The sequence below is a fragment of the Aythya fuligula genome, chromosome 2 (assembly GCF_009819795.1).
Source record: "Aythya fuligula isolate bAytFul2 chromosome 2, bAytFul2.pri, whole genome shotgun sequence".
In the NCBI taxonomy this organism is placed as follows: Eukaryota; Metazoa; Chordata; class Aves; order Anseriformes; family Anatidae; genus Aythya; species Aythya fuligula.
In genome coordinates, this window is record NC_045560.1 from 112,260,517 (window position 1) to 112,275,706 (window position 15,190).

The 15,190-nt window shown below is 38.0% G+C and overlaps 1 protein-coding gene across 4 annotated transcripts in view; it reads right to left on the bottom strand.

Moving 5' to 3' along the window:
- SNTG1 (syntrophin gamma 1) overlaps positions 1–15,190 on the bottom strand; it is a 370,856-nt gene that overhangs the window by 23,837 nt on the left and 331,829 nt on the right. For 3 of the 4 annotated variants that reach the window (XM_032180786.1, XM_032180789.1, XM_032180787.1), the window contains one exon: positions 10,173–10,265. The exons of the other annotated variant lie outside the window; for it this stretch is intronic. In XM_032180786.1, the coding sequence (XP_032036677.1) occupies positions 10,173–10,265 (93 nt within the window). The remainder of the gene's footprint in view (positions 1–10,172; positions 10,266–15,190) is intronic. 4 annotated transcript variants of the gene reach the window in all.

Here is a 15,190-nt window from a genome sequence, read left to right on the forward strand (position 1 = left end):
CATAGGAATTTCTCCAAGGAAGATACATAGAAATTGGACTGTCAGCCTAGTCCTTGACTCCGTGATAGATACACATGTATGATTTAACAAGGATATACTAACACACATTTTCTTCCTGGGAAGAAAAGCTATATTTTGTCAACATGAGAGTCTCCAAGCAAAACAGAATTAATTTATGTCCTATGGTTTCATTGAAGGACTGCCTTCAGTTTATTGTTAAAGTATCTTGCCTCTTCTATATTGGATTATGCACTGTGAAGCAGTTCTCTTCTTACAAGAAGACAATGTACACTTACTGAGCTCATGAAATAGTGTTTGCACCTTAGACTGCAACTGCATCATTTCACCTGTCAATGCACATTACCAAATATGGATTTTCTCTGGACTCTTCACTGGCATGAATCATAGAGGTTCTATTATGTAGTAGCAAAAGAAGTTTGGTCTTCAGCAGGATACTTGGAAAAAAAATGGAAGTCTATCAGTATTTTAAAACGGCTAGAAAGCTACATCTCAGACCACCTGTAAATGATGAAGTAAATACAAGCTTTGTTAAGAAAGTGAATTTCAGAGGTCACTTTTCAAATGCTAGTTTTAATAAAAAATTTAGTTGTCTCTTCACAGAATCACAGAATTTCTAGGTTGGAAGAGACCTCAAGATCATCGAGTCCAACCTCTGACCTAACACTAACAAGTCCTCCACTAAACCATTTCACTATGCTCTACATCTAAACGTCTTTTAAAGACCTCCAGGGATGGTGACTCCACCACTTCCCTGGGCAGCCCGTTCCAATGTCTAACAACCCTTTCGGTAAAGAAGTTCTTCCTAACATCCAACCTAAAACACCCCTGGTGCAACTTTAGCCCATTCCCCCTCGTCCTGTCACCAGGCACGTGGGAGAATAGACCATCCCCCACCTTGCTACAGCCTCCTTTAAGGTACCTGTAGAGAGCAATAAGGTCACCCCTGAGCCTCCTTTTCTCCAGGCTGAACAAGCCCAGCTCCCTCAGCCGCTCCTCGTAGGACTTGTTCTCCAGACCCCTCACCAGCTTCGTCGCCCTTCTCTGGACTCGCTCAAGCACCTCGATGTCCTTCTTGTAGCGAGGGGCCCAAAACTGAACACAGTACTTGAAGTGCTGGCCCTGCTGGCCACACTGCTCCTTATACAAGCCAGGATGCTATTGGCCTTCTTGGCCACCTGAGCACACTGCTGGCTCATATTCAGCTGACTATCCACCAGTACTCCCAGGTCCTTCTCTGCCAGGCAGCTTTCCAACCATTCCTCTTCCAGTCTGTAGCTCTGCTTGGGGTTATTGTGCCCCAGTTGCAGGACCCGGCACTTGTCCTTGTTGAACTTCATGCAGTTGACCTCATCCCATTGGTCCAGCCTATCCAGATCCTCTTGCAGAGCCTTCCTACCCTCAAGCAGATCGACACATGCACCTAACTTGGTGTCATCTGTGAACTTACTGAGGGTGCACTCGATGCCCTCATTCAGATCATCGATAAAGATATTAAAGAGGACCAACGCCAGCACCGAGCCCTGGGGAACGCCACTAGTGACTGGCCTCCAGCTGGATTTGACTCCATTCACCACAAATGGAGTCACCTCTTCCTTCATATCTTCACAAAATGGAGCTTTATTTTCCACCATTGCCTTTTTTTTTTCTTGACACTCTCACTGATTAAATTATGCTTCCCTTCAGCTTTCTAAGGCAACTTTTATACTGCATATATTACAAAATTATTCTAGATTTCAGTGGACACCTTTCAAGCTATTTTTTTTTCTCATCTGAATAAGATAAGTGATACTCCTACAAGTCAAACTAAATCAAGTGCAGATGCCCTGTGGATCTCCATTTTCAAGAATAAAGGTAATTGGGTCTTTGATCACCTGGGATACACCTTAATTTAGCTGTTTCTCTCATATCTAACTGAGAAAGATTGCATCCTTGCAAAGTGACACTTTGCTCATGCTGACAGCAGCAGTAGGGAACTGAGTAGGAACTGAGTAGGATTAAGATCTTGGTCATGCTCAGTTCTGCTGTGTTACAAATCTCTGGAGTGTCTACTTCAAAAGAATTACGGTCCAAGGTAATTTCCGTTGTCAACTGCTGTGGCTTTCTAACTGTAAAGGGAAAGGAAAAGGAGGATGCAGAGGATAAAGAATAAAAATGAGACAAAGGAAAACAGCAAGAAAGTCATCCATGATAAATGAACTTATCAATTGCTGAAGTTACATTGAATGTTAAGGCTAGAGTTTATATGATTAGTATTGATGGATGATCTACCAACATTTGCTTGTTTGCTTCTTAGGTATGAAGCATGACTGTATGAACTATGCTTGACTGTTTACATCAAAGCTATAGTAGCTGTTTATTCAGCATTTCAATTTCTAAGCCTGGAATAAATATTTGTTCACAAGAGTTACATTATTAAATCTTTAAACTGAAGTGAGTATCCTTCTGTCTTCTCTATTTATGAACATTGTTTGTAACAAATCAAGTTTGTTTGTTTGTTTGTTTGTTTTTGATACATTTTTATTTCAATATGTGGTATATATATTAGCTGAATGAATGGACAGACCTTCAGGTATGTATCCTTAGAAAAGACAGTTTGCTCCTACCAAAATTCAAAGAAATTCTGTTCTATGTTACATAGTAGATATTTTGTATGAAAAAAGAAAAAAGAAAAAAAAAAGAAAAAAAGAAAAAAGAAAAAACGATATTTGCATTGCTGTTCATTGCTTACAGTGTATTCTCTTTTTTGATGAAGTGTGCAATGCGTTTGAGAGAAAAGGGAAATAGGTACACTGAGCTTTGTTGTTATGCAACTTGTGGACTATTATGGATCCTTCTGTTACTTTGTTCTAGCATCATCGTATAAATTAGCAGCACTTTAATTTATTTTCAGTCCTTCAAGGCATGATTTTTTTCTCTTCTGACAAATGTGCATTTCTGACTGCCACTTTAATGAGCAGTAAATGTGGTGGAGTGCAGACAGCACTTTGCATAGGTAGGTACATTTTACTGTACACTCACATAAACACAAACTTTTTTTACAAGATATGATGTAAATATGCACACCATGGAGAACAATTGTAATGAATATGTCAGTTTAAACAGAAATATATATCATTTATATGTAATATATATAAAATATGTATATATATGTCTATGTATATACATCAGCATGCATCTATGATTGGAGAATAGCCAATTTTTGTGAGAACCATGTTAAAAATAAGTTATTGAATGCCATCTGATTAAGTACTTTTACACATTGTATCACCTTCAGAATAGTAGTTAGATGAACTGTTTTAAACAAGTCTTAGGCTTTTGGATCTATTGATCTATCTATGTCCACCCTTAATTGTTGAGGTAGCTACACTGGCTCAAAACCTTACTCATAAACACTTCCCATAGTCTATGTATATGTCCATACCTAACATAAACCATCACAAAGAATTTCATTTGGTCATTATAACATTGGGGTCTACACAGAATCATAGAACCATCGAACAGCTTTGGTTGGAAGGGACCTTAAAGATAATCTATTTCACACCCTTCCCATGGCCAGGGATTCCACCCACGAGATCAGGTGGGTCAAGACCCCATCCAACCTGGTCTTGAACAATTCCATGTATGAGGCATCCACAGCTTCTCTAGGAAACCTGTTCCAGTGCCTCTCCACCCTCTGAGTAAAGAATTTCCTCCTAACATCTAGTCTAAATTTCCCTTCTTTTAATTTAAAACCATTCCCCCTTGTCCTGTCATTGTCTGCCAGAGCAAAAAAAAAAAAAAAAAAAAAAAGCTTTCCATCTTTTTTTAAGCCCCCTTTAAGTACTGAAAAGCCTCAATGAGGTCTTCCTGGAGCCTCCTCTTCTCCAAGCTGAAAATCCCCAGCTCTTTATTCATCGGAAACATGCTCCAGCCTCTGTTGAAGCAGCCCAGTATGCAATTGGCCTTCTGGGCTACAAGCACACGCTGCTGGCTCATGTCGAGCTTCACATCCATCAGAATCCACAAGTCCTTCTCAGCAGGGTTGCTCTCAATGAGTGCTTCTCCCAGTCCGTACCCCTGTCTGGGATTGCTCTGATCCATGTGCAGCACTTTGCACTTGCCTTGTTGAACCTCATTAGGTTCACATGGGCCTACTTCTCCAGCCTGTCCAGGTCCCTTTGGATGTTATCCCTGCCTTCTGTTGTATTGAATGCACCACCCAGCTTAGTGTCATTGGCAATCTTGCTGAGGGTCTACTCTATGCACCCTCACTGTCTATGTCATTGATAAAGACATTAAACAGTACCGGTCTCAGGACAGACCTCTGAGGGACACCACTCATCACCTGCTTCCACCTGGACATAAAGCCATGAGCTCTGGGTGCAGCCTTCAAGCCAATTCCTTATCCTTTGAATGGTCTACTCATCAAAACCATATCTCTCCAATTTGGAGATCAGGATGTTATGTGGCACCAGGTCAAGGCTTCATGCCTTGCAGAAGTCCAGGTGGATGACATCGGTCAGTCTTCCTTTGTCAACTGATGAAGTTATTCCATCACAGAAGGCCACCAGATTGGTCAGGCACGATTTGCCTTTGGTGAAGCCATGCTGGCTGTCTTGGATCACCTCGTTGCACTTGCCTTGACATTGCTTCCAGGAAGATCTTGATCTTCCCGGGCACAGAGGTAAGGCTCACCAGTCTGTAGTTCCCCGGGTCCTTCTTTATACCCTTTCTAAAAATGGGAGTGATGTGTCTCTTTTTCCAGTCACCAGGGACTTCATCTGACTGTTGGGACTTTTCAAACATGATGGAGAGAGGCTTGGTATCTGCATCATCCAGTTTCATCAGGACCCTGGGTTTGCATGTCATCAGGCCCCCTGTTCATTTTAATCAGGTGGTCTCAAATCTGCCCTTCGCTTACAGTAGGAGACTGCTCCCCCAGCCTTTATCTACAGGTTCAGTCATGATAAATATATAATGATTATGTGCCATGATTTTGAATTACTTTAAAATACTGTAAAGTCGGAGTTATTCAAGTATTAAGTCAAGTATTAAGTACAGACAAATTCTTGGGTGCTTCTGACCATTGTAATAGTTTCCATTGTACCAGGCTTCTTTTCTTCATCATCCATACTATGAAATAGAAGATACTTGGTGCAGAAGTCTCTGTGAGACAGCCTACCTCTGACACTCTTGAGGAGGAGTAACTGGATGCTAATTGAAACCAAAAACTGCAATGACTGACAGACAAGCTGGAAAAAGAAAAACATAAAGCATGCCTCAAATACTGCTGTGGCATTTCTTTCTGATGATGAGTGCAGCTTAGTAAAGTTCTAAGACACAGAGCAAGGAATCTAAATGAGGATGTGTCAGCTCAGCCTCACCATATTTAAATCTAGAAAAAAATATATATGTATAGGTCCACACACTTTGCAGATAGAATGAATTAAGAGTAACGGAAAATGGTGAAAATGTAAAGTCACAGAATCACAGAATGGCCAAGGTTGGAAGGGACCTCTGAAGATCATCTAGTCCAACCTCCCTTCTGAGCAGAATCTCCTAGAGTACATTGTGCAGGATGGCATCCAGGTAGGATTTGAATATCTGCAGAGAAGGAGACTCCACAACCTCTCTGAACAACCTGTTCCAGTGCTCTTTCACCCTCACAGTAAAGAAGTGTCCTCTTACACACAGGTGAAACCTCCTGTGCTTCAGTTTGTGCCCATTGCCTCTTGTCCTGTCACTGGGCACAACCGAAAAGAGACTGGCTCCATCCTCTTGACACCCTCCCCTCAGATATTTATACACATTGATGAAGTTTCTCCTCAGCCTTCTTTTTCCAGGCTAAACAGGCCCAGTTCTCTCACCCTGTCCTCATACAACAAGTGCTCCAGTCCTCTAATCATCTTAGCAGCCCTCCTCTGAACTTGATCCAGTAGTTCCATGTAGCTCTTGTACTGAAAAGCTAGTTCATGATAATGATTCTGATTATATAATAAATGTTTCTATGATTTTATGATTCTAATTGTTGTAACTGGTAAGTCTGCCCTGAATATTTTCTCTTCATATTAGCCAGACTATTTTTTTCAATTATTCAGATGATTTTTTTCAGAGTATGGTAGATTAAGAATTTTTTAAACATCAACATTAATTTTATCAATCTCATTCCTTCAAGCATAGTTATCTCAGCTGTCATTTAACAGCGGAAGTCTCATTTTAGAGGTAACTGGGTGATAGTTATTCTTGAGAATGCTAAGAAATGTCATACAGGTTTATAGAAAAGGTGCATCTATCCCTGTATCTTGTTCCTGAGAATGATCACAAACCAACATGTAGGGAAGACTAAAAGGAAGAAATGTATATATAGTATCTCCTTCTAACTCACTCGCAACTTCCAAATATCTGCAGATCAGAAGATTTCATAAAACTAATGTTGCTTGTCCATTTGATGATAGTCTGATTTAATGATCTCTCCTCCAAGTACTTGTCCAAGACCTCTTCAACTTCATTAAAATATTTTGTAACTCTAGTAGTATTCTGCAAATAGTAAAAGCTAGACAGAATGAGTTACCTGACATTGAACTCTAAAGTCTATAGAATATGGCTTAAAGTTCAGTCCTAACTCAAAGAGGAGAATTTGGTATGAGTAATGGGAAAACAATAGAGTGAACATGTAGCAAAAGAGTCATAACTGCTACTGGCAACCAATTTATTCAGAAGTTCTATTTATAGGTGTATTTTGGGAATGATTAAATCCATGACCTAACACGATTTCTGTACTACAGTGACTTATGAAAGATAATAGTTTGTACAGATTTTTTTTTTTCCAAATACTAAGTGTAAAAAATCATACAATTTATAAGCAATTCGATATTTTTTTTCTTCTTTCATGACCAGTATGATATTTTAAGTAGCATTTTTGTCTTTAATCCTGAGTTTGTTAATTCAATTGAAAATTGCTAGGACTTTCATACAGTCTTAATTTACAGATGGGTATGTATGTATTCATAAGATATTGATAACAATTTAAATTTTATTCATGTTTTCCTTGTCCTACAAACCGGTTTCCACTTTTTGTTTTTTATTCACTTCTTTATTTGCAAAGCAATTTTGAACTCCTGCTTCATATGAACTCCTTCATAGGTGGAGAAATACTATTTTTAGTTTATGTAACTAAACATTTCTAGTTTATATTTTAGTTTACACACATTTAGCAGTACTCTCAAACAACATTACCAGCCAAGACACAACCATAACCTACACCTGCCATCATGATAATGAAAATATGCAAACAAATTTTTGGCTCAGAAAATTGCACCCTTTATCTTTCCATAAAATGATGGAGAGTAATAATGGTTTTCCTATTTAGGTACTCATTAAATTGGATTAGTATGTGGCCTTTCTCTGGTATGTGTGCTAAATGATCATGCATTTTTAACACAGTGCCTTTATCATAAACAATGCTCTCTGCTTGCCTGTTTTTCTGTATCAAAGAAAACCAAAACAAACCCTGAAACTGTCAAGGTTCCCTGTGTACTGAGGCCTAAGCTTTACAAGCGTTAGTTTCTCCTTCCATGCAGGAAAGTAAAACCCACTTTTATAAGAAAAACTAGGAAGCAGTAAAGCAATTTTTATTTTATCAGTCTCAAATGCAAACAAGAAAAACAGAGAAAACATGGACAGCACTGGTGGCAAAGGTGGAAGCAAAACTAGGAGATAAGTGTAATTTTGAAAAATGGGATTTTTAAAAATTTGTTTTTCAGTGGAAATCACTCCTGCTGCAACGTACAGCTCCTTTTCTTTGGATGAATTTGACAGATCAGCAGGAGTCCCCTGCTCCTCCCTTCAGTCTGTATGGAACAAGTGTTTAGTGGGCATTTATCCACTGCAATGGTAGAAGGTGAGAAGAAGGAGGACCAGTACAGTCTGTCAATTGCAGATGATGCACTACTTTTTTTCTTGCCACAACAGTCCATTCACTACAACAAAAAATGTCTTTCCTCCTATTTGTGAAGTATTGCATCCTTGTCCCTTCATAATGCCTATGAAGTCCTTCCCATCCTGAAGGAAATTCCACCACACATGTGCTACCCTTTCATGTCCAGATTAAACATGTACTGCTTCAACTGTATTTAGATCTCAAAATCCCACTAAATATGGTTAGTTCTTGGCTTAAAATTTCAGAACTTTTTGGATGCCGAGCTTGGATACCATCCCAGAAGGATCATCTTCATTCTGTGATTTCATGACTTTAAAGACAAGGGGAAGAGTAAAAATTGACTCATATTTTTATAATGCATTAAGGTCCTTCCTCAAGTTTGAGAGACCTGGAAGATGGAAAATTCCTTCTTAGCTTTTCTCTGGTCTTCAAGTCACCAAAGCTTAATTCCAGTTGTCTTGCGTTGTGGATTTTCTGATACTTTGTTGTGCACTGTGGTTTTAGTTTGAGAAGGGAAGAAAGTAGTGTTTCTACCAGGCAGGGTTGAAACACTACCTAGCTACCTAGTCAGACCTCTTCTGGCTTGAAGTGTAAGTTAGATTGCAATTTTCTGATGCATTTATTTTATCGCTGGAGTTCATCATATATTTTTAATAATACCCATGTGAGCTGGTGGGGGAGCATGGGGCAGCAAGAAGAAGAGGGCAGAATAGCTAAGTGCAAATCTGTTGTCAAAGCTAACAAGTGCCTCACTGTTTCAGTAGTCAATTTTAATATTTGAAATACTGTTCTGGTTTTGGTTATCAAATAATAAATAAATAAATTAGTATTTGGCAAAGAGCAAAGGAGAATCTGTATTATAAGTAACATTGTTCAGCAATGTCTCCAGGAATTTTGTATGACTGGAAAGACATAGAGACTTATTTAAGAAAGCAGCACAGTGAAGTTATATCCTTACTACAGCTTTTTTCCATATCTGGAAATCCACCATACATTTCCTGAGGACATACAGAAGGAGTACCACACCATTCAGCCATGTTTACAAGTATAAAGGCAATTGTGTTTATACTTTTCAACTTTAAATTTGGTCTGCGTTTGTACTGTAGATAATGTCTTCAAAAGTCTTACCAGAATCAGAGCTGTGCAAGAGCTTTAGAGGAGATGCAAATCAACTTCATACAAAAGCATTGCTATAGTATTACTGGAGAATTTGGGGGAAACCTATACAATCTTTTTTGAACTGTACTTTAGTTCTGTTGCACTGATCTTTTACGTAATTCCTCCCAAGTTGACAGTCATGTATTCCACTGATGAATCATATAAGACTATTTGCTTGACAAAATATATATATATATACACAAGGATTTAAGTTTCAAATTCACCACACCTTGTGCGAACAGCAGATTGAAGTGGGAAGAATAAAATGCTGATCAATGGACTAACATGTTCAGACTTAAGCTGTACGATAGGAGCATGTACTGGAAAGACAAGGGCATTTTTAACAATTGTTAGTGGGAACTGTCATCTATAGCATCTCCAACGAAAACAGGAACTGAAGAGAAGTGAAACTCAGAAAAAAATATTTCATGTTCTTCCATAACAGCAGTGTCTAGTAGTGTCTAGACTGCAGCAATAAAACTTGATTACATTTCAGTACTTTTTAGCAATTAGTGCAAATGCAAACAAACTTAGGTCAACAGTGACTTTACTGAGTTTTGAACCTACATTAATATAATGTAGAAATTGATGGCATATTAATTACTTGACATAGAAAATTGTTTCACCAGTTGTAAAGAGCATTTTTAAGGCTGACAGGAAAAACATGAGATAGACAGACAGTGGTTGAATTGAATGGCTGTCCTTCTGTATCCTGCACAATGCTGACAGAGGACGTAGAAGTATAATTCAACACAAACATTTGTATGATTATATTTATCTTTTTTATGGACAACGAAGAAAAACATCTAAAAATATATATTGGGAATTGCTGTAATAACACACACATAATCATGCAACAGGAAAACAGAAAGGTTGGCATTGACTTTTCAGTAACACACACATAACAGAATACAACTTCTTACATCATTTAGAAGTCACCCCAAGTTTAAACTAAAGCACAAGAGTTGACATAAGATGATCCATTACAACAGTAAAAAGATGTACTATTTATCCCAAAGTATATGAAATGAGGAGGAATTATATGAGCATAATGTAAAAAGTCTTAGACCTTTACCTTTGTGGCAGCATCAAAACAGACAAAACCCATGCTGAAGTCAATAGTAAGTCCCATAAGATGACTCTCCAAAACACAGGCATATGTCTTGCACTGTAAAAGGAAAATCAGAGAAGGCAGTTAACATGGAACATATTTCTTCAATTTCTTTCTAGGACCAGAATGTCTTTGTCTTTGTTTTAATGCACATATATCTCAAAAATAATATTTGGGAAAAAAAAAATGTGTGTAAAAAGGCAAATTTACTGCAGGTATATCTTAAATCAGAGGATTTATATCAGGTTTCTAAGAAGTGTAAAAAGAGGCTTTGCTTTCATTTAGGAAAAAATAAATTGGAATCAGAATTACCTCAGCGGTTTACCAACAACAACTGCTAAAAGGAACGTTTCATTGTTCTTGAACTTTCATATTCACTTTGGAATCCAATAACTTCCTGTAATATTGCAATATTCATCTTTTTAGGAAAAAAAAAAGTATTTGTAAAATTTGGTATGCTGTGTTGTAATAAATTTCAGTGAAAAGGATAGTTTAAGACCATGCAACTATTGACATAATCTTATGAAATGCTTTTTATACTGTCACTAGTGGATCAATACATCCCAAAGGTTTCTATGAGAAATCTTAAAATCTTGAAATACTTTCTCATTGAATGATTTTTTAAAACATTTGCAACTACTTATTTCCATAACATTATGTTTCAATACATGTTGTGAGACATTTATGATATTTTCAGGATCAAAAGTATTTCTTTTCCTGAAGACTGACTTCAGGTACAAAATTTTAAGCTTGCATTGTTCACCATAAAAGAATGTGAAATTTTTAAAACACTTTCAATTATTTAAGTAAGTTTTAAAATAAATTATTTGTATTTTATAAAAAGTTACCCTCTGGATAAAATTTAATTATAGTTATATTCTTTCAGTCTTGCTCTAGATATCATATATATACCAATCGAGAACAAAGACTTTAATTGTTCTATGTTAAAAAATATAATAATAACAATAACAATAACAATAACAATAATAATATATTAATATTATTACATATACTATTATCATGGATACAATGTGACTAACTACACTATCAGAATTAAAAAGGTATCCATTATTAATTTGGGTCTTTTGATGTCAAGTATAAACCAGAGGCCTTTACTTTGAGTGGGTATTTTGGATCCTGAGTGGTCTACGCCAGAACACGAGATCCTGAAATGTGCATTTACTGCACCTAAGAGCTGAAATAGACATTCCAATGCTCATAAAGAAGGATAATGGAAAAGTTCATAGCTATATGTGATATTTGGTTATTTTCAAATTTACTTTTTCACTCTTGAATATAGATTTCTTTTTCTGGAACTGAAGTATTTGCATGAATTGCTTTCACAGATAGAGTCTCAACTACACACAAACAGTTGTTGGATAATCTTTGTGCACACACCTTGGCACTCTAGAGTGCAAGTTTCAAATTCAGTGATGTCTATTATTTAAGCTTAAGGACACTGCTAGCCATCAGTGGAACACAAGTGCAATGCTTAATTCAAGTCTATAGATTGATTATGATCTACTGCTCAGAAGTGAAAACAATCAATGGCATGTGCTTTACAAGATGGTTTTGCACTGTTGCTGAGTAACAGCAAATCATATGTTATTATGTGATCCAACAAAGGTGATTTAAAGCTATAACCGTCTCTCAGTAAATGAAAGTTTTCCTATTGCTGGTGGAAAAGGAACTGGTCTATTCTCTTCCAACACTGAAAGAACTTCTTGTACTTCACTACATGTATAATATCTGAATTTACACAGTACAGGGGTACATTATAATTGTTAAGGCATGAAAAAATGAAGATTTTTTAAATTATAAAATCAATGGTTCAACTCTGTGGTATCACAGTCATATGGTATTTGCATTCACAGTAGCAAATAAAAGTGGGCATGTTTTTTCTTGGAGCAGCTATACTATAAAACTGCTATGAAAATGTAAACTTTGATCCTAAATCAGTTTATCAGTTAAATATAAACTTTGATCCTAAATCCTAGAAAACAAAATGATATTGCCTTTGGCAACATCTCAGAAGAAAAGACTGTTCATCAGTGTTTATCATTCTCCTATGCAAAAATGTTCAATTCAGCATGCAAAGCAAAAAAAGAAAAAAAAAAAAAAAAAGTGTGGTTTTGTAGATTTACTTTGCCAATTTCCTACAAGATACATAACCCATCCACATTTTTTATTTACAGACATTCAAGATATTTAGAATAGCCTTTACTTAGAATTGAAATTTTTCAAGGAGACAGTATCTCAGATTTAAAGTATGTATCACCATCACTTGGCCTCCCACCTCAACAGCAGAAGTCTAACCTACAATGCACTTTGCAGCACCACACTGAGCTGGCATGGCTACCTCTGAAAGAGCATGGTTTAAGCATAGCTCTGTGCCTGGGTGAGAAGCCTCGCTGGGAAGATAACATTTATGAGAAGCAAGACATATCTGCCTGGGCTCAATGCAGCTCTGAAAAAGCTACGCACTTCCCAGACTGCAGGTTCTTTCTGCAAGGCAGTGCACAGCTTGTTGAGAACTATCATCTACTTCAGCACAATATCAGTATTGTTGGGAAGAAACTGCATTGTAAGGCACAGATTATCCGTGAAGTAGCTGATTCTGCGAAGAAATTCTTCCTAGGAGACTTGATTATTAAGTTTATATAATTTCATTCACAAAAGTTCATAAAAAGTTCATATATATTTAGCATACAATTTAAAACTTTAAGAATGACTGCTAAAAAAAATTATTGTGAAAATTTGGCTTTGATTTCTGGTTTCTCTCATGCCACTCATTAAATAAATAAATAAACAAACTAACAGCAGGGGAAAACCAACCAACCAAACAACAATAACAAAAAAAAAACACCCCACAACTTTTCAAAACTGAAGCATCTCCTTCCCAAAAGAATATATTTCAGCATTCATTTCTTGTTCACACAGTACAGAACCTTAAATTGAGTTTACAAATAATTCAGCAGGTCAAAGGCTGAAGGAGACAACCCAAAGTATTATGTTCTTTGTACTCTGCTCCCTCAATAACACCTAGTTTAACTTCTGGAAAGAATTATAAATTGTAAGCATACTGTAAGCTATTTCTGAAGCTAAGTGAAACCATACTATTAATCCAAGACATAACTCAGACTTTCAAACTCAGATTCAACTTCAATGGAGACAAGCTTTTAAAATATGGTACTGCAAAGTAGTTTAAACAACAGGCCTTATATCAGGGAACAAGCAACTACAATGATAAAAAGAGAAACAGCAAGAAAAAAATCTTGAAGGAAGTTGTGAAAATTTTAGCATAAAGTAGTGGGAACTTGAAGGGAACCTGGCAATCGTATATAATTGCACTTCATTATACATGTTTTAGTTTCATGATTCTTCATAGTGTGGTGAAACAGCATGGAAAAGGGATCTCCATTTTAACTGTTTCTTTTTTGTTGTTGTTGTTTGTTTGCTTTTTTTTTTTTCTTTTAGGTTTATAAACGTGAATTAGCAACTTTTGATACTCTAAAGAAAGCTAACTAAAGAGTGACTGTAACATTATAATTACATGAACTACAGTATCATATCACATTATTGCCAAATTATTATCAGCTTGACTGTCTATCTCTCTGTATTGGGTTTACATGACAAGGTTTTGGTAGCAGGGGACTGCAGTGGTGGCCTCTATGAGAAGAATTCAGAATCTGCCCCATATCAGATAAGGGCCAGTTTCAGGCAGTTTCAAAGGGACCCGTTGCTGGCCAGAGCTGAGCCAGTTAGTGATGTTTGCGTCTCTTTAAGAGCAGATTTAAGAAAGAGAAAAAAAAACTGCTGCACAACAGCAGCTGGGAGAGAAGGAGTGAGAAACAGCCCTGCAGACCCCAAGGACAGTGCAGAAGGAGGGCAGGAGGTGCTCCAGGAGAGACAACAGAAGTTCCCCTGAAACCTGTGGAGAGGGCCCTGGTGGAGCAGGCTGTCCCCCTGCAGCCCATGGGTCCCACATGGAGCAGATCTCCACGCTGCAGCCTGTGGAGGAGCCGCTGGTGGAGCAGGTGGATGTGGCCTGGAGGAGGCTGCGGCCCATGGAGAGCTCCCACAGGAGCAGGCCAGAGCTGCAGCCCGTGGAGAGGAGCCCACACAGGAGCAGGAGGTCTGGGAGTAGCTGCCGCCCATGGGGGACCCGAGCTGGAGCAGTTTGCTCCTGGGGGATGGATGGACCCCATGGTACGGAGCCATGCTGGAGCAGTTCTTGAAGTGCTGCTGCCTGTGGGCAGCCCCCGCAGGCTCAGTTCGGGAAGGACAGCATCCTGTGGGAGGGACCCCACGTGGAGCAGGGGCAAAGAGCGACCATGAAGGAGTAGTGGAGAGTGTCAGGGACTGACCGCAGCCCCTGTTCCCTGTTCTCCTGCACCACTTGGGGAGAGAAGGTAGGATAGGGTGGATGAGGGGAAGGTGGTTTAGTTTGTTTTCTGTGTTTCTCACTTTTCTAGCTTGATAGTAATAGCTAATACATTTCTCTGTTCTCCCCATGCTGAGTCTGTTTTGCCTGTGATGATAATTGTTGAGTGATCTCCATGTTCTTATCATAACATTTGAGCCCTTTTCATTCTATTTTCTCCCCCTTTTCCTTTGAGGAGGGGCAGTGTGAGAATGGTTGTGGTGGAGTTCAGCTGCCCAGATGGGTAAAACCACCACACTCTCCTGTAATATATTTCTTTCCTAAAAAGAAAAGACCTGTCTGTCTAATTTTTGTTTAAGATATAGGCCTGGCAGAAGCTATAAATGAGGTTTAGATAGAATTGCTTACATAGTTATGATGACACATCTTTAGAAATATATCAGAATAGGGCACCAATTAACCTCAATAGAGGTTAATGCCAATTTATACTAGTTGAGAAATACTGCTATTATTTGTATGATTATGGCATAACGTGCAACATATTTGAATAATTTTGAATGGCAGTTTTAACCTGCAGTTATATTCTCAAAATTGTATC